General features: G+C 41.9%; 3 protein-coding genes across 3 annotated transcripts; 1 reads left to right on the top strand and 2 right to left on the bottom strand.

Moving 5' to 3' along the window:
- Window positions 1-742: 742 nt before the first annotated feature.
- cox5aa (cytochrome c oxidase subunit 5Aa) lies at window positions 743-2,719 on the bottom strand. The gene is made up of 5 exons (XM_067234938.1): window positions 2,604-2,719; window positions 1,650-1,766; window positions 1,285-1,406; window positions 986-1,103; window positions 743-898 (listed from the first exon to the last, which is right to left on the bottom strand). Exons 1-4 carry the CDS (start codon window positions 2,674-2,676, stop codon window positions 990-992), a joined length of 426 nt encoding a protein of 141 aa, XP_067091039.1. The 5' UTR covers window positions 2,677-2,719; the 3' UTR covers window positions 743-898; window positions 986-989.
- A 3,128-nt stretch (window positions 2,720-5,847) lies between these two features.
- On the bottom strand, window positions 5,848-12,289 carry LOC136942166 (protein mono-ADP-ribosyltransferase PARP6-like). The gene is made up of 21 exons (XM_067234979.1): window positions 12,232-12,289; window positions 11,790-11,867; window positions 11,104-11,198; window positions 10,891-10,951; window positions 10,639-10,729; window positions 10,242-10,308; window positions 9,951-10,100; window positions 9,625-9,763; window positions 9,147-9,278; window positions 8,811-8,906; window positions 8,287-8,505; window positions 8,121-8,186; window positions 7,921-7,988; window positions 7,784-7,832; window positions 7,462-7,574; window positions 7,064-7,136; window positions 6,873-6,942; window positions 6,649-6,728; window positions 6,475-6,538; window positions 6,297-6,381; window positions 5,848-5,944 (listed from the first exon to the last, which is right to left on the bottom strand). Exons 1-21 carry the CDS (start codon window positions 12,232-12,234, stop codon window positions 5,848-5,850), a joined length of 1,896 nt encoding a protein of 631 aa, XP_067091080.1. The 5' UTR covers window positions 12,235-12,289.
- A 4,764-nt stretch (window positions 12,290-17,053) lies between these two features.
- On the top strand, window positions 17,054-23,380 carry LOC136941448 (pyruvate kinase PKM-like). Its single transcript, XM_067233913.1, has 11 exons — window positions 17,054-17,070; window positions 18,645-18,829; window positions 18,973-19,064; window positions 20,022-20,153; window positions 20,271-20,457; window positions 20,564-20,834; window positions 20,940-21,090; window positions 21,217-21,369; window positions 22,103-22,269; window positions 22,424-22,605; window positions 22,705-23,380. Exons 2-11 carry the CDS (start codon window positions 18,673-18,675, stop codon window positions 22,809-22,811), a joined length of 1,599 nt encoding a protein of 532 aa, XP_067090014.1. The 5' UTR covers window positions 17,054-17,070; window positions 18,645-18,672; the 3' UTR covers window positions 22,812-23,380.
- Window positions 23,381-25,922: the final 2,542 nt, after the last annotated feature.

The following is a 25,922-nucleotide window of genomic DNA, read 5'->3' on the forward strand; positions in this document are numbered from 1 at the left end:
TATCAGATTCAAGACCCTGGTATTGACCTTCCGAGCAGTGAACGGGACTGCACCCGTCTACATCAAGTCTCTCCTGCAGCTTTACACCCCCACCCGTCACCTACGGTCTTCTTCAGACAACCGCCTGGTGGTCCCACCGCTCAAGACCGCCCGGTCCCAACACAAGCTCTTCTCCTGTCTGGCCCCCCAGTGGTGGAATCAACTCCCCACCTCCATCAGAGACACTGACTGTCTCTCCACCTTCAAGAAAAGGCTCAAGACGCACTTGTTCCGGGAGTACAACGGTACTTAGGAATGGTTCGCTTGACCCGATGTTAGTTCCCTCAAGGATCACAATGACTCTTGCTCAGAGACTTGTTGCTCTTGTGGTTAGTGGTAACTGATTTAAAATTGTTTGTACTCGCTGTGATATATTGTTTTTTATTATTGTTGCTTTTTTTTTTTTTTTTTCACAGGTACACTTGCAGTTCATGTTGTGTAATTGTAACTTGTTTAACTACATGCTCTTATGGTTCTTCCCTTTGGCACTTACTTTGGTTGTTCACAATGTGTGCTTCATGTTTTGGCTACTCGCAACGTTTTGTGGCTATCTCGTTGTTATGATCAGTGACCTATGCACTTTGTAAAGCTCTCTCTTGGAAGTCGCTTTGGATAAAAGCGTCTGCTAAATGAATAAATGTAAATGTAAAAAACATTCAATGTGACTCCACCAATGGTTGGAAACCAGACATTTTTTGACACGTTTTCAACACAGATAATTTCCTTTATTAGGTCCATCAATAGTTTACAAGCATAAGAACTTAATAAAGTCAAAATTAAATACCACACACAGGATTAAACGAAGCAATAACAAGTACAGAGCTCCCATGTCCCAATGACATCAACCGCTGTCAGAAAACTGGAAGAAACATTCAGAGAAAAAAAATGTTAGACTGCTTGGTAATTGTCTTTGGAAATTAAAGAGGCAGTGAGCATTCATACCTACCCTTCTATACTTTGTCAATGCCAAGCTCTTCAGGTGTGGAAATCCCAAGCTCATCCAAAGTTGGCCGCAGCTCTTGAATCAGGTATGGATAGATTTCTTTGTGAGGGCCAGATTTGTCCTGTGAGAATAATTTAAGAGTAAGGAGAATGCTTTGACCAAGGTTATGAAGAATTGTATAAATGTTAATGCTTTGCTACTGTTGCCTTTTGTCATTCATGCCTAGAATACTGTATTAACTTAAAATAGGAATAATAGTAATGAAAAATGCTGTCACAAGTAAATATTATTAAAAAACTTACTTTCACAGCCTCCAAAATCCGAATTGCACTAGCCAAATCATCTAACCTTCGACAGGCCCGCAGAGCTGCGTCAATAATTTTTGGTTCGGGTACCAGATCGTATCCAATCAGTGTGTTCATCCCTGTAAAACATTGTTAGTTAAAGAAGAGACAATCAGAAACAGATTTTACTTAGAAGTCTTCATTACTTGAAATAAATTTACGTATGTGTCCCCAAGCAAAACATTTTGACACTGTGTAATGGTATTTTTAATGAACTTTTAAACCACACTATATTTAACACCGTACCTGAAATAGAACATGCAGACCAATCTAGGGGAAAATCTATTATTTTTGGTGACATCTTTGAAAATGTTTCTGTTTACCTTTCCTCAGTTCCCATGCATCAATGTCTGTCTTATTGAAATACGTGACCCAACGGGCATCAAACTCTTCATCTGTCTCCACTTTCCCATGAGAGTAACACCTTGAGGCCAACGGAGCTACAGGGTGAGAAAGAAAACAGATGACACATTTGATATATACGGCCAGAGAGAAGAATATTTGTCTGCACACACAGGCAAGGGTATGGCTGGATAGTAAACTGGGAAAGGTTGTTGAGTATAGTTGGCTCTTTGCCAGTGTGTCCTTCCATAACCCACCGAGCCGGGTTCATCGATACTACTCAAATATAAGTAATATTTTATAGTAAACTGCATTGCTCTGTTTATACTACAGGATCCACTGCTACTACAACTGTAGTTCGAGCTAGCTGTATAAAAAGTACATTTCATTTTCAACTGCTGATAAACAACTTAGCATTACAATACTGTTTATTGTACTAACCACCATTATATTGTTCTTAGCTACCTGCAATAAACAGAATTACAGATGTGTGAGATGATCACCATGTAAACAAGAATATTAGTACCGCTCTTTAGCTTGCTAGCTACTTGAAACGTTACGGTAGCTAGCTATATGGCAAAAAGGCTAGCATATTAGCACTAGCGGGTCATTGCAAGGACACCGTTTGTCAATTATTTCTGTAATACTAGCTAGGACCAGCTTAGCTACACAACGTACGTATTTTAAGCACACAACAAGTCTGATATGAAATATCACACAATAACTAGTTGTTATCCTCACTATAGCTATTCAATTCGCAATACATCAATGAGCTAGTAAGCTGGCTTGTTCTACCTAGAGCTAGTTAGCTAGGTTAGCCATCCAGCTTGTCAAGTTAGGATTTCCTCAAGTCCTCACTGATTTCCGCTCAAACTTGAACCTACTCCACGAACCTTTTAATAAAAAAAAGTATAACTCATATAATCAACACTAACCTTGATACGCAGGCCGTGCACGTGTTAAACTCCGGGCACCGGAGACTGAGAATCGGACGGCGGCTCTGAACATGATGCGGGACAAGCAGGTACTAGCGGCCGGCTATCTTGCTAGCACAGGATGTTGGATTGTCGCTTGCGTACACTTTGCGCATGCGCAAAGATGTGGTTATAAAATCTGTACATTTAACTTAAATTGTGTAACTTGGTGGAGTATGAAGGTTTATTGTTAGACTGTGTCTATTAATAATTATAAAGTAGGATCAAGTTATGTGAATAAATCACAGAACTTACAAAGCCGAGTAGGCAACACAGAATACAAAAATAAATTCCATATACACATTTATTTAGGTGACTGAGATTAGAACATAACAGAACACAGGATTAGGGTTATGTCAAAATACATTTGATTATTATCTTGTCACACAATATGTATATTACTGCCCTATAGTCATATTCAAAAAATCAAAATCAAAAGGAGTCAGGTGGCTGAGCGGTGAGGGAATTGGGCTGGTAATCCGAAGGTTGCCAGTTCAATTCCCGGTCATGCCAACTGACATTGTGTCCTTGGGCAAGGCACTTCACCCTACTTGCCTCGGGGGAATGTCCCTGTACTTACTGTAAGTCTTCTGCTAAATGTAAAATCAGCATATTACATACTTCATATATATGACAGTTAACACTAACGAAAACATAGAATTTTTGCAATTCCTCATAAATTTATCACACTGAAGAAGTTTGAGGTAAGTGGTCTTCCAGACAGATTCTTTTTGCCACATGCTGTAAACAGGGTCTGCAAGGTGTCATCGTTATAGCAAAAGGAGAGCCCTCTCTTTCCCTGTCATCTAAAAGTTCTTTGGGTAGTCGAGGTGCCTGATACCCATTCTCCTGGGGATCCATTGGATCTTTAGAAAGCAGTATGCTGATGGCAGGGACAGTCTTCTGCATTGTCATCCTTGGCACACAACGATCCACGTCTTCCCAGACTTCCTGTACTGTTTTAAAGTAGACCCTAGACAGCTGGTGTAATCCCCCGAGTTTACGTTTCAGGATCTCAGCACAGGTGATTGTCTTTGTAACTCCCATACCTGACCCTGTGAAAACCACCTGTCTAAGTCCGGCGCGACCGACATCCCCTCCATCTCCCCGCATGCGAGCTGTGGCAAATCCCAAGAGGTTCCGGATCTTGCTTCCTTCTTTCACCCGCATCTCGAGCACTCCTTGAGCTCGTCCGTGGAACGGGCAAGGCCTGGGTTCCTCGGTTACGCTGATTCTCCTGAATCCTCTCTGGTGCTGCTGAGCGGCCGAGGAGCAGAATGGGAGTGCTGGTGTGGACAGGTCAGACTGAAGGGCTTCTACATCTGGAATATTGCATGTAGAGGTGCATGAGATGGTGCTGATGTCTCCTCTAATAGGTAGAGACATGTTGTTGTTTTTTTATACATCAACCAGCTCAACTGTTCTCCTGTAATTGTGGTTTAATCTTTGGGATGCAAGGTAGATCCCACTATCCTCTTGAAACTCGAACCTTAAACATACCGAATCCTGGGTTCTTTAGAGGAGTTCCTGTCCTCTGTATAAAGGATAGAGTCCTCGCTGAATCCTTGAAAATATCTTCCCAAAGTGCATATGCATCTGCTTTCCAATCAGTTTGTAGAATCCACTTTTTGTCTTTTCCAGTTTAGGTTAGGATCTTCTCTTGAATCTGTTCACTGACAGTGAAGGAAAGAGGTCCCTCACCCTGATGAATATGGAAAACAGCTGCCGCCAACCAAACACATGAGGTTCAAAGAGAGCCAAGTACAATGAGTGATGGAAAATTCTCTTAAAGGCACAAACACAAACATTGCACTTTTATTAAAATGTCTATTAGCACACTGTGAGAACAATTCCTTTGTGTGTGTGTGGTGTGTGTGGATGTCTGTGTACTTGTGTGATTTATGCACACGCATTTGTGTATGCATGACCCAAAATGTTGGGCTTGTTTTAAATACTCTCCCTAGGGGACTACATATTTGTCCTAGCTGTGAAAGTTAGTGACTGGCTGGCATTGCATGTTCTGCGAAGCAGAAATGCAGCATTAGAACAGTGCACTGATTCCATCTGAGGCTCACAGCTGCCTCATCGATGTCTCTACTCCTGATCAACAATTTTTATAAACATCTATTTTACACATTACATTTTTACCTGTATGTTTAAATCCAAACACACACACCCACAATTTAGATTCAATTCATGAAGACAAATGCCCATAATTAGGAAATAATATAAAATGATATAAATATGAAGACCTTCAAGTCTATGGCCCCCCCTCGTGGAAACTGACCACACTTCACTGTACCATGTAAAAGGAGAACTGTTTGAGTCACGTACAACATGTGCACGAGTTGGAGGAGAATGTCTGTGGTAAATATCGCCCCCATGTGGCAGAACACAGGAAGGATTTAGCTGAAGTGTTCTAGAGATAGTGGATAGTTAAACTTGTGTATGTGTATTTAGACTCATTGAACGAAAACAATGGGTTCTGACAAACTTTAATTAAAAAAACGATAAGAAATTGTCATATCAAAACATCTTAGATACACCAGACATATTCAGTTGTGCCAAGAGTGATTACTCTTAAAACAAATCACGTGGAGACTGTGAAACAGGTTAAAGGCAAGTCAAATTAATTGCTCTATGGCAATTCCATGTACACAAAAATATATAGGAGAGGAGATGATCTCAGAGATAAACTTCTCCAATTTAACTCAGCCCATATTTCAGGATAAACTTCTCTCCTTGAAATGCAAAACGGATGTCATCAATGACACACCATTGAGAGACCACGACAATCTCAGGTTAGAAAATCTCCACTGTATCAAAAATCCAGGAATCCAATAAAAAGCCAGACAGTTTCTCAGAATATCACATAACGCAGATCTACATATGTGATCAACTGTTTGTGTCCTGCTTGGATTCAACTTTCCAAAAGTATCTTTTTACAAATGATATCACTCAGGGAAAAATTTTAAATGCTACAAAATTGAGCACATGTAACTTTTTTGTAATTTGTTCTCCTTTGTAAAAAATCGAATCCAATGAGTGAGCAGAATGAATAGGGACATTTTGATCAGGATGAATTGCTATGAGAAATCTAGCCACAGATGATCAAAATGGTAAATCCAGCCATATCTTAAAGTGTAGATATGATCTTCCACACCACAGTGGTCCCTGATGGTTGTGTAAGTGTCCATCGTTCCCTTCAGCAGATTTTTGTCCCGGTCACTTGGAAAATCTCCTTTTGGATCTGGACATCTTGGGTGTTGATGTTAGCATCTCCCACTTGCCCGTTCTCGTACCTATCACAGAAATATAGGGTGGGGGGGGGTCATAAAAAGGAGGTCAGATGGCTGAGCGGTTAGGGAATCGGGCTATTACTCAGAAGGTTGCTGGTTCGATTCCCGGCCGTGCAAAATGATGTTGTGTCCTTGGGCAAGGCACTTCACCCTACTTGCCTCGGGGGAATGTCCCTGTATTTACTGTAAGTCGCTCTGGATAAGAGCGTCTGCTAAATGACTAAATGTAAATATGTTGTTCGGAGGGGTCAGAGTCGGGGGTTGGGTTGAGACCAATGTCCAATGTTGACTTAAGCACTACAGTGTACGTCACTACATAGGGTTTAGCTCGTGTTCTCTGCTGTGCTGTACTTACACAAAAAAGAAGCGCGTGCATACGTGGTCTGGCGTGGGGCATACCCAGATGTTTCCATGTCTAAGAAGGTCCTTTGATGTTATGACTGAGGGGAACACAAATCCCCAAATTGATAGTCAATAGCTACTTACTCTGTCATCATGTGATGTTAACGTCTAACATAAAACAGATTGTTTACCTTCACAAAGTGCTATGCAGTTTAAATTTCTGCTCTGGAGAAATCTGGCCTGTCCTGAACATTCCTGAAAGAACAAAACGGGAAAATAATGACGATTCAAAAGTACCATGAGATAAGCCACAATTCTGTCTCAAACTGTATTTGTTTCAAGTATTTGAAAGTGAAACACTGTACCTGTTCTACAGTGTTCAGACGGTTACAGTGTTTGATAAGCTCTTCTTTGGAGGGAATCTGGTGTTGACCTTTACCCATCCCTGATTATACAACAAAAACGTCATGTTACAGGGATAGATCAGTTAGACACAAGGGATAAGGATGGGTGAACGTAACTAACATAATATTGGTTTAAACCTGAACTGGGACTGCTAAGTATAAACAACATGTTTTGGTATCATTACCTGAATATCCAAAAGATATGCTTGAGATAGGACTCAAGTAGATGCCCTTCCCATACGCAGCTCCATGTAGCTTTAATAGTGCAGAGCAGAGTCAAGTTTACCAATGGTTATTTTGATAAACTATTCCCAAGTTATTCCCAACAATAACTTCATTTAATTTGCCCAATGCTGTTATATTAATTGCAACAAACCTGCAGCTTTGTGTAGGAGGCATTAACCAATCCATTTCTGAGGATGGAGTGCCAGTTCTCTATGTGTGAACCACTGAGGAGATAAAATCAAGACAATGATAACGAACATCGAGATGTGTTTGGGGAAGTCAGGTGGCTGAGCGGTTAGGGAGTCGGGCTAGTAATCTGAAGGTTACCGGTTCGATTCCTGACTGTGCCAATAATGTTGTGTTTTGGGCAAGGCACTTCACCCTACTTGCCTCAGGGGGAATGTCCCTGTACTTACTGTAAGTCGCTCTGGATAAGAGCGTCTGCTAAATGACTAAATGTAATGTAAATGTAAATGTAATAAGAGCGTCTGCTGAATGTAAATGTAATGTGTGTGTGTGTGTGTGTGTGTAAAATGTAATTTCACTCACTGAAAGGCAAAAGTGCTGCCATGGAGCTTCCTGGCTGCTCGGAAATGAGCCTCTTTGGCAGGTGGGCTACTGATGAGCAGGAACTGATGCGGTGTGTGCATGAACTTCAGCTGCTGTTGTACAACAGAGAGGGACACTAGTTACTGTTACTGTTGCACAAGAATGAGAAACACATGGAGAGACGAGGTTGACAAGAGTGACATGGATCGAGGTCAAGTCAAATAGCCCTTTTAGAGGACCCTGGTAACTGGAACTAGCCGCTATCAGTTAGCCCTCAATCACAAACTATGGACTAGTCACAGAAACAGCTATATTCTCGTACCCTGTTTAGTGGCAGCTTGACAATATGGGATCTGTTGCTTGATATAATCCTGGTATTAAACATACAAACAGACAGGTCAGAGTGTGTGCGGTCTTAGTGTGAAAGGCTAAGAGATGTGGATGGAGTTGCTGTCTTACCACTGCAGTAAGGGGTGTGCAAGGGGATCCGTTTTGTCCATCTGCTTCTTGATTTCAGAATAGGGACCCTGGAAATTGATTCATTTACAAAACTAAATCCAATCCATCACATTAGAAACAACCCGATGTTAATCATAATTGATTATATATTGATAGACAATATGGGTAGGTGTGTAGGATCAAATGTTTACTTTAGTCACCTGCGTCATCTTCCTGATGGACATGACGCTGTCCAAGGTTTTTTGCAACCTTTCATAACTCTTCCTCTGCAACAGAAATGATGTAATATTCCGTTTTTTTAAATGACGTTTTGAGGGATTTGAAAACAGTTCGGTTCAAACTCAAATGCACACATTTCCTCAGTACCTTGGGACTGAAAGCCAGAGTCTTAGGGTTGCAAGGATCAACCACAGAAGGGTACGGCTCAAAAATGATGCTCTTGCGTGAGGACTCAAGCGCTGCCCTGCACATGGCCACCAGCAGGTCCACCACCTCCACTCCTGGGGCTACCTCCTCGGCAGCCCCAGACATCACTCCTAGAGTGTAGAAGGAAAACACACACAGCTCCCTGGTGCAAACGGCTGGCTGGAAACACAGAGACAGAAGAACCAGCTTCAGATTTGATGTCATTTGCCAAGAAGTTAAATTTTTACTTACATTTAGTCATTTTAGCAGACGCTCTTATCCAGAGCGACTCACAGTAAGTACAGGGACATTCTCCCCCTAGGCAAGTAGGGTGAAGTGCTTTGCCCAAGGACACAACATCATTTGGAACGGACCGGCAACCTTCCGATTAATAGCCCGATTCCATAACCGCTCAGCCATCTGACCCTTGCACTGACCCTACTTTCACTGTCGCTCACACACGTTGTGTTCCTGGATCAGTGTACCTTTAACATGGAGCCATTCTGAAAGACATGTCGCTCATCACAGACCACACAGTACTCATTCAGTGTGGGGATCCTCTGCTCCGCATATTTTATTATCTATGAACAGAAGAGATAGACAGAGTGAAATATAACGAGACCTCTACCACATATGAAAACACCATAACAACTTCTTAAGTACTGCTATTTAGCCGTTTGAATCAAACTGGTTTAGTATGGTAAAACACAGATATAACCTACCATTTTTTGATTTGATTTAAGTTTGCCGTTCGTTGCCTGGTTTTGTAGTAAAGTGCCTTGTCTAGGTTTGTAGTAAAACATACTACAGTGAGACTTTACCTGAACTAAGAAGCCATGTTGCAGTGTTGGGGGGTTCTTGCAGTGCTGAATAGCTTGAGATGAAAAGAGCAGCTCGAACAGCTGTTTAGTGCTGATATGGGCTGGAGACTTGACCGCGGACACCACCACTCTCTGTAGAGTGCAACAAAACATACTATGTGATGTGAGGGTTTCAAACAACCACTAGAGAATGTGTTGACTGAATAATCAGTGATTAAATAAGACGATGGAACATTTAGTCATTTAGCAGACGCTCTTATCCAGAGCGACTTACAGTAAGTACAGGGACATTTCCCCCGAGGCAAGTAAGGTGAAGTGCCTTGCCCAAGGACACAACGTCATTTGACACGGCCGGGAATCGAACTGACAACCTTCAGATTACTAGCCCGATTCCCTAACCGCTGAGCCACCTGACTCCCAAACTAAATTGATCTTGATTGATATTGAGTGTGAGAGTGCAGTGTAGACTGGGCTTCACCTTTCCATTGGGTGTGTAAGTAAAGAGCTCTCCATTGGGATTCTTGATCGTGTAGGATATTGTTCTATTCATCAGACGGTTTACTTTCAGGTCAGGCACCAGTAGTTTCGCCTTCAGCGTTTGTTCCTGGGTATTTGACCTGGATCACAGTCATGAAACAGCGATTATAACCCACATAACCCACCAAGAAAAAGTAGTCGAGAAGGGTATGTGTACTGCTAAGTAGTAGAGTAGGGTACGTATGTACTGCTAGGTAGTAGAGTAGGTATGTGGGGCATGTATTTGTACTGACAGGCAGTAGAGCAGGGTATACTGTATTTGTGTACCTGGACATGGGTGACCAAATGTTGAGTCTGGCACGGAACCTCTTGATAGTTCCTCCGGGTTTGAACCAATTATGTCTGGTCTTCTGCTGGGTTGTGATGATGTCATTAGTGAGATGTTTCCACTGTTGAGATATGAACATGCCGAGGACCCTGCAGGAGAGGAACAACAAGTCAAATCTTGACGACATCTTTCATATTGTAGTTTGTTGTTTGATTTGATAGTGTAATCATCTCCAATCAGTCAGACAGCAGCTAATATGTCTGCCAGATAGTGTTGTACTGAATGCTCACTTCTGCAGTTGCAGTCCAAGGCTGAAGCCATCTCTGTTAGAGGGTTGGAAAACCTCCACTGAAGGTGCTGTGGTGCAACGGATTAGTTCGGATTTATTTGAGTCACATTAAAACGAGCAGGACAATGTGAAAGAGAGAGAGAGACAGAGAGAGAGAGAGAGAGAGAGAGAGAGAGAGAGATAGAGAGAGAGAGAGAGAGAGAGAGAGAGAGACAGAGAGAGAGAGAGAGAGAGAGAGACAGAGAGAGAGAGAGAGAGAGAGAGAGAGAGAGAGACGAGAGAGAGAGAGAGAGAGAGAGAGAGAGAGAGAGAGAGAGAGAGAGAGAGAGAGAGAGAGAGAGAGAGAGAGAGAGAGAGAGAGAGAGAAAGAAAGAGAAAGAGAGAGAGATTTAGCTTACTAGGACCATCGAGGTAGTGGGACAGAGAGAAGCGTAGACGGACAACAATCGGTTCTGTCGGGTTGATCTTCCAGGCCCTGGCCACTTCCCCCTGGGGAGACAAAGTGTCAGCACTAAAACAAGACACACAGGACACTGTGGAAGAAATGTGGATTTCCTGTGTGCTTACATTATTCATGAATCAATAGAGGACACCTAGGGTATTAGACTCATCTACCACGTCATGGTGTGGAACAGTCCTGCTTTACTTACATCCAAGAAGCCGACATTGATTTGCAAGTCCACATCCACATCGTCAATCATCGCATACTCTCTGGAGGGGAAGAGAAATAGAAAAAAAGTGTTCCGCAACAAGAACTTGACATTAAAACCACGAAACGCCATTTTAAAATGAAAAACACGAGATCCTGGCGTGCGAGACGTTCGTCTGAGACTGGTTCAAGTGAGTGACAGGTCGTCACGTACCTGACGGAGACTGTTGTGTCAGAGTAAAGACCTCTGGCTGCCTCTATGTCAGTGTCTAGCTGGGGGTGATGATACTGGTCAGCATCACAGTGCTCCTGCAGACACACAAACACAAACACGATCAAACGGATGGCCCCGATCAGTCCACCGCATGTTACCACAGGGAGGTGCATGTGTAATTATTCTCTCAGCAGTTAATGTGAAAGATGGCTTCACATGAGATGGGAAGGTACGTATGCCATTATTAGACCTTTCAGAGGGTTCGTTGTGGTACGAGTGCAGCACTCAAATCCAATCAAATCAAAATGTATTTGTATAGCCCTTTTTACACGCAAGCACGTCACAGAGGGCTTCACATACGCCCATAGAACGGCCCCTCAACCAAACCTAAACCCTCAAGGACTGTATGCAAGTGTGTGAGGATGTGTCACTCATGGGAAGCTTTGCTTTGAACTGACTTAAGAGGCAATAGGATCAGCTAGTGTGTCGAGCACAGGCCATATGTTAGCCTTGTCTAGCTCCCCCACAAAGCAACACTAATACCCCACACAATAGGTGGGCAAGTTTGTCTCACTCAATGGCACTGTTTAAATTCAATACATCATTATGGAAGTAAGTATACAGTGTATTAAACTAATGTTAGGATTTAGAGTGAAGTTCCAACACTAAGGAAAATATCTTTTTACTTGGATTCCGTATCGGAACTCCTCTAGGTCACTGTCTTCATCTGATTGGCTGTCTGTCCAGTCCTGGCACTCGATATCCTGTTGGTAGTGAAATGGAAAAAGATTGGTCCACTAAATCTCCCGTGCCCTCAGCTTATACCCACTCAACCTTCCCGTCTGTCTACCCAAATAACGTAATGTCTTTGTCACTAGGTCAGGCCCACCAACACTGCTTCTGAAGTACTCTAAACTGTAAAACCGTCCTAGTAAGATACAAGGACGTTCTACAGGGAGGCCTAGTTGTCCATTCTAAGATAAACAGTATTTACATCACTTTAATTCAGTCAGTTCATTAAAAATAAATGATGTAATAGAGGTGACCTTTGAAAATAAATTGATAGATTCAAAGGGGAGATTTGGGTTTGGGTGAAATGAAAAGAAAACTCAATATTGTGGAACTCACCATTTGCTCAGTTCATTTGCACCTCTTCAACAAGTGTCAACGGTCGATACCAGCCATTCCAGTTATGATTGACATCATAAAACAACAGGCTATGGTGATCAAGATAAACGACCTTAACCACTTTAGCTGCTCCCATGATGATTTCATCTGCAACAACGTCAGAAGAAATGTATTTATTCACGTCATTGTATGGCAGTTTTATTTGTGGTCTCCTCTGAACTTGGACATCTGTTCTCTCCACACACGAACAAACAAATACCCACTTAACATCCTTACCTTTTAAAGACGATAATTTGTACCTCCAAAATCTGTCTTTTGCTGAGACATGAGAACAGAGGAGCCCCCCAAAAACAACTAAAAAGAAGAAAAGCTGTTTAAGATGATGCGGTAAAAAAAGATGGACTAATATGTAGGTATCCCATACGACCCTGTATCTCCAAAGTGTCTCAGAGGGTGTCTCGCTGTTTGTCTGTGTGTACGTCTGCTTGTGGTGCTTGGCTCTCACCCTGCACTAACTAGTTTTGCTGAACCACACACGACAGCCACACATGCTCAGTCCTGAGCTTCAGGGTCACATGACCATCTCCAGGTAGCACTGAGGCTGGTCAACTGACCCAGATCCAGAGAAAGGCATGAGAAGCATGGGATTTGATGCCTGAAACCAGATCATGCTTAACAAATGACATATTTTGTCGGTGATACCAATAAACCAAAATTATTTGGATGTTTCTCTATTGTATGAGGTCGTTTACAGGGATGTATACAGCAGGGCTGCCAACTTTTCCAAAAACCTTGGCGTGAGATTTGGTAGCACCCCCCCCCCCCCCCACCCTCCCTAGGCGAGCTTACACGGCTGTTTACGCGTCAATGATGCTTCACTCCGTTAACCTGCTCCTCGTCTGTTACTGTTTACAAGGTTAGCTTGGCTACTTGTTTGGCGTTGCCTTTTCAGAGTGAGGTATACAATGTGTGGCGTGAGAGCGTGAGAAATGGTTGAAATGCATGTGTCACACGGCAAAACCCTGAGAGTTGGCAGCTCTGATACAGCTCTGCAAGCCAGCTCTGTGTTTGCCAACCTCCATAGGCAGCATGCAGAGACAGGGGTCACCAGAAAGGGGAGCGAGGGTCATGGACAGACAGATGCCACCTTCAGTCTCAAGCTTGTTAAACATGATTAGTACATACCACCCTAATCTGAAAAGGATGGGCTTGTGACAAGGAGGCACCAAACCATCAAGGACTATTTTTAGCACCTAGGATTAGCAACTATAGACTGTGTACTAGATTAGGGATAAATGTTTCTCACAAAGACTATACTGATCTACAGAGACTTGTGTTGTCTGTGCGAGTTTCTGGAAAACAAATCAAATGGATGTTTGAGATCGGATACCAGCCTGAAATCTCCCTGTCGGATGCAATGTGACCTTAATCAGCAGTTACCCTTGTTGGCTGTCACCTGCTGCTATTCAGTCAGGTCAGATTAGACATGTTCTACTGGAGTCAGGTGGCTGAGCGGTTAGGGAATCGGACGAGTAATCTGAAGGTTGCCAGTTCGATTCCCGGCCGTGCCAAATGACGTTGTGTCCTTGGGCAAGGCACTTCACCCTACTTGCCTCGGGGGGAATGTCCCTGTACTTACTGTAAGTCGCTCTGGATAAGAGCGTCTGCTAAATGACTAAATATACTGGCATAAATCTGGCCAGGCTGCCCACACTCTTTTCAGCAAGTGCCTCCTTTTTGTGTAATCCATTTAGTCCTGGGTTAGGGAGTATTGGTTACACTTACTAGTCTAATCAATGACAGTGCGCCCCTTGTTAGTACTGTATATTGTCACTACGTACTTGATTGTATGTCATCAAGGATCAAATGAGAACTGAATACAGTCCTAACTGAACTATATTTAGAGAGATTGTGAGGGGGAGGTTGTTGAGTGTTGCTAATGCCATCTGCTTTGGTAAGTGCAAACTGTAAAAGAGCCGTCTTCACTGAGTGCTAAACTTAGCCGTCACTGAGGTATATCCGTCAGTAGCTATGTCTGCTATATTGCATCAAAATTGCTTTTATGACAAAATATGGATTTTATATATATGTCAAACACATGCTCAGTGTTGAATGTTACAAGAAGGAGGCCATGTGTGCGCGTTGAAAACCAGTTCAGTCCCCATCCCTGAGTATATTTGTTTTTGCATTCTCATATTTACAGGAACAGACTAATATGTCGGATACATTGAATTACATTCTCTTCGGGAAAATGCAAAAAAAGTCTCATCACTAAATGTAAAATGTAAAAGTTTGTTAATGTGTCTAGTCTCCTGGTCAGACACAATCAGTTTCCTTTGTTCAGCTTCTTTTTCTCCATAATGTGTTATTCTGATACGGTAAGCAGTTCTAGATTCATACAGATGTAGACATCAAACATCAAGGCCTAGTTTTCCAGAAATTGATTAAACCTAGTCCTAAAGTAAGCGAAACATGCAATGAAGATTGAAAACATTTTCCAAGATCCATGTCTGGGAAACTGGACTGAAGAAAGTTAACAAGCTGAGACCGTTAACCTCTTTGCTCAACTCTGAAATATTTGTTTTGTCTGAAGATGATATTCAGGCTTCTACACTTAGCTTTCATCTCGAGTATACTGTGCTTCAGTGAAATGTAGGTAAAAAAAGCTGATAGCACAACAACGTTGTTGTGCTATGCAACAAGGGAAAAATTAGGTTGCACATGTAGAATCATACACGGTTTTCAACAAAAATTAGGCTTCACAAAAACAATCAACAACCCACTGGTCAAACAAACTAAATAATAATGGGCAGAATCAAACTAGTTATTTTTTTAGACATTATTTATCCTACTAAGTTTGGATGGTTCTTCTTTAGCTTAGTTTGAAAGTTTATGGAGATCATAGTGTGAAAAGTTTGAGCTGTGAAGACCTCAGAGGAAATAGGAATAAACAGTTATGGTTCATACTTAGCAAAAGTAAAACCATTTCAGGCTGGAAGGCATCTATGACCAAACCCATATATATTTCAATATACAGCAGCAATGCATATTATCATATGACTAAGAGAGAGGCCCAGCCTTTGGAATAACGCTCCAGCTAGCGGTCAGTCTTCGTGTGGATCGTAGTCACCATGAGAGGAATGGGAGCAGATGTAAATCTATCCACTGGCACAGAATGTTCTTGTCATGTTACACATCATGTCATGTGGGATCCTGTAACAGCCCATCTGTGGTAGCCAAGGGACTCAATTCTTAAAATATACCTGCTGCTGAACTAGACAACCATATATGTATTATAGGAACAAATCATGTTAACTTGAGCTGACTGTGACACAAAGACTGCACACTAAAGAGAGATCTGGACTCTCAAATTCATTTCACCGTGATACTTGCTGAATGATAAGTTCTCTTGACTTTGCATATTGGCTGCCAATACTCATAACTATCCCCTTTTGCTTCCGATTGGCCAAATGCTCTCTACTTTGCCCTGCAACCCCTTGAATGCACAATTATAGCCAGAAAACATGACTGATAAACTTCATGAATAAAATGCAAAATTCAACGTGAGTGGCATTGTTGCCTTGAAATGTTGCACGTTGCACTGCAGGACTATTTTGCAGGACCCCTGATTTACTATGCATTGACAAATCTAGGAACAATTAAGCCACACCTATGCAAAATCCTAAATATTCTTATATCTAATATTTTATATTTTAAGATGAAAGTAAAAAAAGACAGAAATTATATGGATTCTAACCTAATCTAGTCATGTTATGGCATGCTGTATAATCTTTCCATTGATCTGGTTTTGTCTATATAAGTATAGACCTTCATCGGGGCCATTAATAATGACAGATTCTGGCTTAGGTTAGACTAGATCCTTTGGCATACTCTCCTGTACATACACTCAAAATGATACATAATACAACGATAGAAATTCGTAGGTACACCAATATTTTATAATAATACAGTTCCTGGATTGAATTAGCATTATTTAGATTCTGTTCAAAAACACCTTAAAAATGCATAACCAATGTAAAATGAGGATTCAAAATGGGTATCTATGATGTAAACAACCTTCATGTACGGTACGGTAATTATCATACTGTACCATGATATATTTGACATGACAGCATTGGAGGCTATACTGTACAGTATGAGGCTGACAGCAATGTGCATCTGTTCGATTCACTTTTCTTCTAGTTACCTAATCCCCCACCCAAAAGGCTTGGGCTGTGCAGCACGATCCAGTTACAGCAGCAAAAATGTAGACAATAGGCAATCTTTATACAAAGTATACTAGTAATAACCTACTCATGCTTTTATAACGAAAAACATTTTTATAAACACATTTTGTAAATAAATAAATAATAGAAAAACATTACAAAGAAAAAGAACTAAGCATATAAAACTCCTTGTTGTGTTATTCTAGTCTCCTGTTGTCCATGGGAAAGATTTGTTTTCATCATCAGGGCTCATGTTTAAGTACCGCGAAGAGCCAATGGTATTGGTCTTGGAGCGTGCCGTAGAACGCCTGCAACTACATTGTAACATTCCACCATGGATATTATATTTCAGACTGTAATACACGTATTTATTATTTAAATAAATTCACTTATGATGTTAACTCTAATTACTTTACGCAAATATGAATGTTTTATTTATTTATTTCACAGACTGAACATTTTGTATCTGAAAAACTGTGAGGCACTACTTACTCTAACCTCGTTGGAGGGATACACAGTGTGTGCAAAATAAAGTAGTACCGGTCAGTTGGGAGATTAATTTCGCCGGTGCACAGCAGCAGAGTGCATTGGTCCTGCAAAGTTCACCCAGAAGGTGAGTCTCAGCATCTTAACATAATTACTCCACAACTACTTTTCTATTGGAACTTACAATCCTTGCAAAATATAGTGCGCGTATCCCACAATATTGTAGTCATATTGATCAATGTGATATTGATTGAAACGATTCTTGAATGGGTCTGTGTAGGTAATTCATTAAATTGTCAAGACATTATCTGCAAGTGGTGGTTGCATTATCTTAATTTCAAACTCAATGTGAATGCAATAATAAGGATTCAAATATTGACACTAATGCTTTGTGTGCAATATGTCACAAATACATAATTAGGATTATATGCGTATTGTTTCAGAGTTTAACAATTGTGGATGGCCAAAAATATTTTGTGCTATTGATTTTCATCGGTTTTTATTTATTTTTTACTCTGGGGTATTGTAAGACATAGAATGTGCAGCCCTACCTAACTTTAAGGTCTTTGCTGTCTTGATTATATCAACTACATTATTTCAAGCTATGTGTTTAATTTCTGATATTACTGCAGGACAAAAACCTTTTAAGTTGAGGAGCCTTCCAGTTACAAGTGCAATTGAACTGCTGTGCAAAACTTAATACAATTTGATCAAATGTGTTCCAAAGGGACATATTATAGCATGCATACTGCAAACAAAATAATGAATGACTCTTTCCCAGAAGTAGAGATGGTATAGTGAGGCAGTCTGGATGTATGTCAGGTGCTTGCTAAGAAAAGACAGCGCCAAAAATGTGCTGCCATGACTTTATATCTGTCTAAAGAATGTTGAAAGTTGGCACCTGGCATGGTACATGCCATGTGCTGTCTTTTTACATAACATAGGCTGTGCCGTGGGATGGGCTAAATCAAGACCAAGGAGACAACCCTCATTTGTCATGCAATGGACTTGTCAGCAAGTCCATTGGTCTGATAAGGCGGCATTTATCTTTAAAACATGTTTCAATTAGTAATGTTCTCAGTATGGCATTTTGTATGAACATTTTGAAGCCTAATTTAGGCATAATTGTTCAATGACTTCTGTCCTTCACACACTTTACTTCACACTTCACCTCAAGGCAATTCAGGTGTGAAAAATACATTTGAAAGTTTCCCACTTAATGTTTTTATCCCCACAAACACCTGGCTAGAGTGAGCGGCTCCTCGAGGATGCCTCTGCATAACTGCTCTGTGGGAATGTGTGGGTGTGTCAGGGGGTGTGTGTGTGTGTGCAGTCACGCATTCAAACACGCATTTGTTGCAGTTGGCTTGTGCTGGGCTATTAGTATAGCTCTTAATGCTGACTGGAAAAACCTGGGCATCCAATACTGGGATTCCTAACATTACAAGACTCAAACCCCTATTATTAGAAATAGTTAGGTTTAGGTTTACTTTCGCTCGCCTTTTGAGACCGCCTAATTGATATTTCATCTACACATTTTCTGTGTTTCATCCCTATACTACACATTACATTTATTCAGCAATGAAAAGATAAATTAAACAAAATAGGTCCAAATATTGACAGAGCATGAAAGAGTTCCTCTGGCACTAAACTGAACATCAACTGATTCAAATCTCCCTTTTCCCCTTCTATCTGCTGCAGGAGTTGACCAGCAGACACTGATCCAATCATGTCCCAAGGAAAGAATAAGGATATGGGCTCTGCCTTCATCCAGACCCAGCAGTTGCATGCTGCCATGGCTGACACCTTCCTGGAGCACATGTGTCTGCTGGACATCGACTCCACCCCTACCAAGTCTCGCAACACCGGCATCATCTGCACCATCGGTTAGCCAACCCAACACCTACCCCTCCCTTTATCCCATCCATTTACCTTTTACATGTTGTCCTCTTAACACTGGGCCTAGACCCCAAATCCCATTGTGTTTTGAAGTCATTTCTTTAAAGTTGTATGTCTGTTGTCTGTGTAGGACCGGCCTCAAGCTCTGTGAACATGCTGAAGGAAATGATCAAGGCTGGGATGAACATTGCGAGAATGAACTTCTCTCACGGAACTCATGAGGTCAGTTTGAGACAGTTGCACAAATAACCATAAAACCTCAATTGCATCATCTGCGGGGAGTGTTCTTGAATATCTAGCTGCTTCATGGCTTGCCAAGCCTCTTAACAGATTTCTTGGCAAGGTTTTTAAACATAAGGTTACTGCTGCTACACTCATGCATATTCCCTTTGAATGTCATTATTTGTAAGCTGATACGAGCTCTATTACAGTCACACCTGCTTCTTGGCATTAGCTGTCCTGTCTGGACTAAAAATGGCTGACCTCTCCTCTTTAGTCTTGGCTCATTTAATTAACTGTAAAGTTTCCCTGAGGATGTAGTTAGAAGAGACCCATGTTGTTGCTGCTTTAACGCTGAATCCTCATGTGTCAGGAGGTGTGAATCCATAGTTTCCTGCACTACATTTACATGTAGAAAACAGTGGCAGTCTATATGTCTCGGAGGGTCAGACTTTAGCAACATGCAAACAAACTTGGCATAGGGTCAGGAGAAGCAAGACAACATTTTTGTGTTGTAAATTTCCTTAGAATACCAAGGACAGACAGAGTTCAGACATAGCCTGTCTGGTTCCAAGCGCTTTTAAGTATGTGTCATTGTGCTTTTCATAACAGATAAGGCTCTAAGCCATGACCAGTAGGGCTGCTTATTTATAGCATGTTAGAAATGGACACTGGGATGGGTTACCATAGACATGGCATACGTGCAGTCATAGGTCATACTTAATATACACCACATATTTAGCACCTCATAAGGCTTTGCAGCGACAGGGCAACAGGTGGGTCAGTTGCTAAGAGACCGAGAGAGAGTTTCATTACAGTCTGTTATGTAACCAACACAGTTATTGTTCATGGATTGGATGGAGGGACTGAAGGTTTCATTATCTGATTTTTAACATAATTACGTGTAACAAAAAAAATACAGTTGTTTGATCCCTAAAAAACAGTGTGTTTTCCGAACAGTACCATGCTGAAACCATCAAGAACGTCCGTGAAGCCGCAGAGAGCTTTGTACCTGGAACCGTTGAGTACAGACCAGTTTCTATTGCTCTGGACACCAAGGGACCTGAAATCAGAACTGGACTCATCAAGGGCGTGAGTACACCATAAATACTTATAGAAAGAGACTTGCCTTCTTATATTATAACCTGCTCATTTACATACGTGTCTGGTAGTGTTAGATCTCAGATCAAAGTTGATTCTCTTGTGTAGAGCGGCACTGCTGAGGTACAGTTGAAGAAGGGCGGCAAAATCAAGCTCACCCTGAATGACGAATTCAAGGACAACTGCGATGAGAACAACTTGTGGCTCGACTACAAGAACATCACCAAGGTTGTGCAAGTTGGAGGTCACGTCTACATCGACGATGGTCTCATGTCCCTCAAGGTGTTGGAAGTTGGTAAGTGTCGCAGCGCACCTTCACGACCTGCGACTACATCCTTTCAAACCTTCTCCTTTCAGGTGGGTTGAACCCCCGGCTCTTTACTCCCTGTGTGGTTCCACAGGCGGCGACTTCCTGATGTGTGAGATTGAGAATGGAGGGATGCTCGGCAGCAAGAAGGGAGTGAACCTCCCCGGTGCGGCCGTGGACCTGCCCGCTGTGTCTGAGAAGGACATACAGGACCTGCAGTTCGGCGTGGAGCAGGGCGTCGACATGGTCTTCGCCTCTTTCATCCGCAAGGCCGCCGATGTGCACGCTGTCAGGAAGGTGCTGGGTGAGAAGGGCAAGGACATCAAGATCATCAGCAAGGTGGAGAACCTTGAGGGAGTGCGCAAGTGAGTGCTATCTGTAGCCTTTTAGCTTTTCATCATGTTCTGTGAGTGCTTTTCGATTATGGTTGCTAATAATGTCAATTAAGTAATCCTACTGCTTCTTGGTAGGTTTGATGAGATTCTGGAGGCTAGCGATGGCATCATGGTTGCCCGTGGTGACCTGGGTATCGAGATCCCCACAGAGAAGGTCTTCCTGGCCCAGAAGATGATGATTGGCCGCAGCAACAGGATGGGCAAGCCCATCACCTGCGCTACACAGGTCTGTGACATCATTAGTGCACCTTAAAATAGAAAATAATAGATTCTGTGAAACCCAATCAAAGTGAAGTCTGACCTGTGAAACCCCTATTTTAATGAACCTGTGTTACTGATTGCGGTTGGGCAGATGCTGGAAAGCATGATCAAGAAGCCCCGCCCCACCCGTGCCGAGGGCAGCGACGTGGCAAACGCTGTGCTGGACGGTGCTGACTGCATCATGCTGAGCGGGGAGACCGCCAAGGGAGAGTACCCACTGGAGGCTGTCCGCACACAGCACAGGGTGAGTCTCGGCCCGCAGGCTCAAGTGGCTCGTTCAGTCCGGTTTTTGGAGCATGGATTCAGTGTGGTAGTGACCAGCCTGTTGGGTGTCTTTGTCATGTTGTAAAACTCAAATTACAAAGACAACATGTCAAGCTACAACTAATGCCATCAATTATATAATATCAACATATCAATGATAGACAATATAGACATATAGTATGTACAGAAAATGAACATAAAGTAGCCTGTTGGCATAATCTACTAACTGCTTTTACAATGAGTATTAACCTCACTTGCGCACCTGCCTCTAACTCCACCCCAACCCTCTCCTCTACCTATAATCAACCCTCTTGCATCTGGCCCACTCCTCTGCATTGTGCTGTCAAACCATGTGGTTAGATTGTCCTAGGAGCATGTGTCTGAGGACCTGCACCCCAACACTCTAAGCCTCTGGATGTCTTCTGGTTTTCACCACGGCTACTAGGAAGCTGCTGTTGTTTAGCAACAGGCCTCAGTGTCCTCTCAGGTACAGTACGCACACAGAGACTAACCCCATCGGTCCTGCAGAATATGTTCCTCCACTATTTTCTGACCCGCCTCCTCCAGTGTCTGTTATGTGGCATGATGCATAACATTATTGCCCCTTTTGAACTGACCTTTGCATGCAACGGTGAAATGTTAGTCGCAAAAATGTTGGAAGTGAACGACCGGAATGTGACATCTTGTTTCTCCGTCTGTCCGCACGCGCTCAGATCGCCCGCGAGGCCGAGGCTGCCATGTTCCACAGGCAGATGTTTGAAGAGCTCCGCCGCACCTCTCACCTGACCCGTGACCCCACCGAGTCCGTCGCCATCGGAGCCGTCGAGGCTTCCTTCAAGTGCTGCGCCAGCGCCATCATCGTGCTCACCAAGTCTGGCAGGTGGGACCCGTACAGTGTTTTCCCCTTCATGTTTTAGGTCTAGCAATTTGCAATCAACAGTGCCACAATTAAATAACTCGATAATTGTTATTGTTTGGTATTTGCACTGTCGCTTAGCCTCAGTGTGTGTAACCCCCTGGTTCTGCGTCTACAGATCTGCTCAGCTGCTGTCCAGGTACAGGCCCCGCGCCCCCATCATTGCTGTGACCCGTTGCGGTCAGACCGCCCGCCAGTCCCACTTGTACCGCGGCATCTTCCCCGTGATGTACACCAAGCCCGCCAATGATGTCTGGGCCGAGGATGTCGACCTCCGCGTCAACTTTGCCATGGAGATGGGTAAGTAATAAAACCCTATGTTATTTGACGTTTTAATTGAAGAGTATCAAGAACCGACACTGGTCCGCCATTAACAGCCTTCTTCTTTCCGCTCCTCAGGCAAGCACCGCATGTTCTTCAAGTCTGGTGATGTGGTCATTGTTGTGACCGGATGGCGTCCAGGTTCTGGTTACACCAACACCATGCGTGTTGTTCTTGTGCCTTGAACACCAATAAAGGACATTACCAATCCCCCTTCTCCCCTCTCCTGTAACCCCCCTTCCACTCCCATAGAGGTCAGCTGTCCTTTACTCCCCTCCAGACTCCCCCCAAACCGAATCCTCAGCCACTGGAAGCCAACGGCAGGTCACTTCTCCAAAGGATGTTTGGCAGGGCCATTCAAACAAAGACAGTCACTTTCCACACTACTTGATTCCAAAAACCTACAGATGTTTCATCTCCTGTATCATCCAAGTCATCCAACCCAGAAGCTGTACTCCTTTGACACTTTGCTGCAAAATCTTCTGTCTTGCATCATGTCATGTATCATGCCTGACTTGAGTTTGCCAGGTGTGAGGAGTTAAGATTGTTATCACCTATGCATTTCAGGACCACTCTGTCAGTTCCTTTACTGGTACATTCATCTGGAATATCAATGTAATTTAGAGTCAAGCATGTGTCCTCCTGTATTGACAGATTGGGCTCGATTCACATTAAAGATATGGGACTCTATTATGTGCTAATCTAGGTTGTTAAATGATCTGGGATTCCATGCATTAAAGAGTTGAACACCTGACACCCATTTGTTTTTGTTCTTTCATCATTTGAACGACTAAATATATGTATCTGTAGAAGTTAGCTACAGTCAACAAATTATGCACAATTCTCAAATGACACACTTTCTTGACTGAATTGGAAAATTGCAGTGGAATAGTGCACCATCCAGTGTTACTTTGAAGAACTACAGGCAAAAAAACAAAAAAACAATAGTACATTCAAACAAGCTAAGAGGATACATGTTTTATTGATTAAATAACAAACAAAAGGTGTATGGATAGAATTGAGATATAACTATTATAAATACTATTATAACTAATTTAACTACTATTATTTCATCAAGCAAAAGTAGCTGGGAACAGAAATGTATTAGTAGTTAAAGTATTTGTAGAATCATCATGCAGTTATTTTTGCTTTAGTGGAGAAGTATGGATTAACTTGACACTTAATATGTGCATGCCCGGTAATTTTCTTTGTGTAAAAAAAATAAAACATTGAAGAAAATAATCCAGTCTTTTTTTAATATCAACACTAGATGACAGTATGCAGTTACACATTACTTATAATCCGGCTTAAACTCTGGGACTTCTATTTCATCAGATTCTCTCTCACATTATAATACCCACTGCCCATATGAAAACCAACAATTTCAGAGAGTCCTTAAACCATAAATTATTTTATTGCATTTAATTCGATACATAAAAATAAAATGTCAAACATAAGTAATGGAACTGTTTTGTAGGTTGATTAAAAAGGCAACAATATGAAAATAAAAACACATACTAAATATGATCCCATAGCATCCCAGTCAAGCTGCGACCAAGATCCATTGCGGGTGTTGTGACGGGGTCGGGGAGGAATGGTAATGTAGGATTGACACCAGTGAATGATGGTATCTCTATTCCCACAGCAACAGTGTTGGAGTCAGAACACGACAGAGCATCAGAACACCTAACCCTTCGGCTCAGTCACTAGGCAACAGAGTACTCTGTGTCAACGACATTGACATTGTGACCAGCGAATCTTAGTCATTGACAAGTTAGGTTGAGATAATTGTACAATTCAACAACACTGAAATGATATATATATATATATATTAAAGAACAGGACACAAATATATTGAGTGTTACCAAGAGACCTTTTCAAAAGGGTCTTTAGTAACTGACTCATTATTGATTCGGCATAGCATCATAAGCAGCAGTATTTCAATACAAGTTTTTAACAAAAGATATTTAACAATATATAGAACATTAGATAATCTTTCATCATTCATTTAAAAAAAAATACATGGATAAAATACGCTGAAATATAATATTCAAGGGTTTCTCATCGACCATGTGTCCCGGTAACCACTTTTAGCCCTTTGATTGTTGCAATAAAAATTCTGATTTGAGTCTCAGTGCATCAACATTGCTTTCAGTTTAAAATAATCTGGATCAATACTTCAGTTTCCAGAGGCTGTAGACCTCTTTACCGGAAACCACCTAAATTATCCACTACCCCAGCAATTCCTAGTATCTCTCTATCCCCATACATTCAGACAGCTTATTGCATGAAGTGGAAATGGCACACACATAGGCTTCAGTTGCAGGTTCCATAACCTTATAATCCGACAGTTGAAATCAGGGCACAACTGTAACCAAAATGGCAGAGCTGTTGAATAGACAGAATGACACCACTCTAGCTACTGCTCACATGCATTCACTATCATCTCAGCCAAGGTGTTAAAAGAAAATAGCCATTGTTCTTGATTCACTGGGATGCTGAAGGCTGGCGGACTGAAAATAGATATGAAACAGGAGGAACAGCGAAAAATGTCCACAACTGAAAGTTACATTTCTTCTTTTTTTTTACCATTTCACCCACATACTCAATTTCTAAAACTATTCCAAAGTTTTGTCCACCATTCATTCCTGACCTCTGAAGAAGTAATTTGTGAGAATGTCCAGGTATTGCTGAAAATAGATTATGGAAGACATACTCTCATCTGTAAAGTATTGTATATACTTTAATTCCTGTACTCTTTGAGGTAACCAAAGTGCAGTGAGGTCCCCATGTCATGAAGTCTTTTTGGGGTGGCACTGAATTCACCTCATTTTCACAATATACAATATAGTCATAAAGTTCATAAAAGGAAAGGATTTTGGTTAATTCCAAACTGCATATAACTGCTGAAAATCTTTCAACTAAAAGGGCAAAAGGTAAAACTAAATGGTTCAGATAACCTTTTTTAGTATCACAATTCACAGAGTGTGGTACAATACACGTACAGTTTATTGTATGACTTTTCTGATGCAGTTTTACATGTACAGTATTCACAAATACATATTTGCTGTGCACCACTGTATTCAAAGTAGCAATGTTCTATAGAAAACCCTCACCTTTGACCCTTTACCTCCCTTCATTCACTCTTAGTAGAAAACATAGCTAAGTCAGAGACCTCCAATATAGATGTGTTCACAAACTCTCCTCCTTTAATATAAAATACTAGGAGTGAAAAAGACAATGCCGTGAAAGGAAAAACAACTTCCCAGACATTACAGGCAGGGCGTTTCATCGCC

This window comes from Osmerus mordax, chromosome 4 (assembly GCF_038355195.1).
Source record: "Osmerus mordax isolate fOsmMor3 chromosome 4, fOsmMor3.pri, whole genome shotgun sequence".
NCBI classification, from domain to species: domain Eukaryota; kingdom Metazoa; phylum Chordata; class Actinopteri; order Osmeriformes; family Osmeridae; genus Osmerus; species Osmerus mordax.

Excerpts from the sequence above, each read along its gene's own strand:
- cox5aa (XM_067234938.1), bottom strand. The coding sequence starts at position 2,676 with ATGTTCAGAGCCGCCGTCCGATTCTCAGTCTCCGGTGCCCGGAGTTTA. Across the intron at positions 1,767-2,603 it reads TGCACGGCCTGCGTATCAAG|CTCCGTTGGCCTCAAGGTGT; the intron begins GTTAGTGTTGAT and ends CTCACCCTGTAG. Across the intron at positions 1,104-1,284 it reads GGATTTTGGAGGCTGTGAAA|GACAAATCTGGCCCTCACAA; the intron begins GTAAGTTTTTTA and ends TTATTCTCACAG.
- LOC136942166 (XM_067234979.1), bottom strand. Across the intron at positions 11,199-11,789 it reads AGTTCCGATACGGAATCCAA|GAGCACTGTGATGCTGACCA; the intron begins GTAAAAAGATAT and ends GTGTGTCTGCAG. Across the intron at positions 7,137-7,461 it reads GGCAGCACTTTTGCCTTTCA|TGGTTCACACATAGAGAACT; the intron begins GTGAGTGAAATT and ends TTATCTCCTCAG.
- LOC136941448 (XM_067233913.1), top strand. The coding sequence starts at position 18,673 with ATGTCCCAAGGAAAGAATAAGGATATGGGCTCTGCCTTCATCCAGACC. Across the intron at positions 19,065-20,021 it reads TCTCTCACGGAACTCATGAG|TACCATGCTGAAACCATCAA; the intron begins GTCAGTTTGAGA and ends TTTTCCGAACAG. Across the intron at positions 20,835-20,939 it reads AACCTTGAGGGAGTGCGCAA|GTTTGATGAGATTCTGGAGG; the intron begins GTGAGTGCTATC and ends GCTTCTTGGTAG.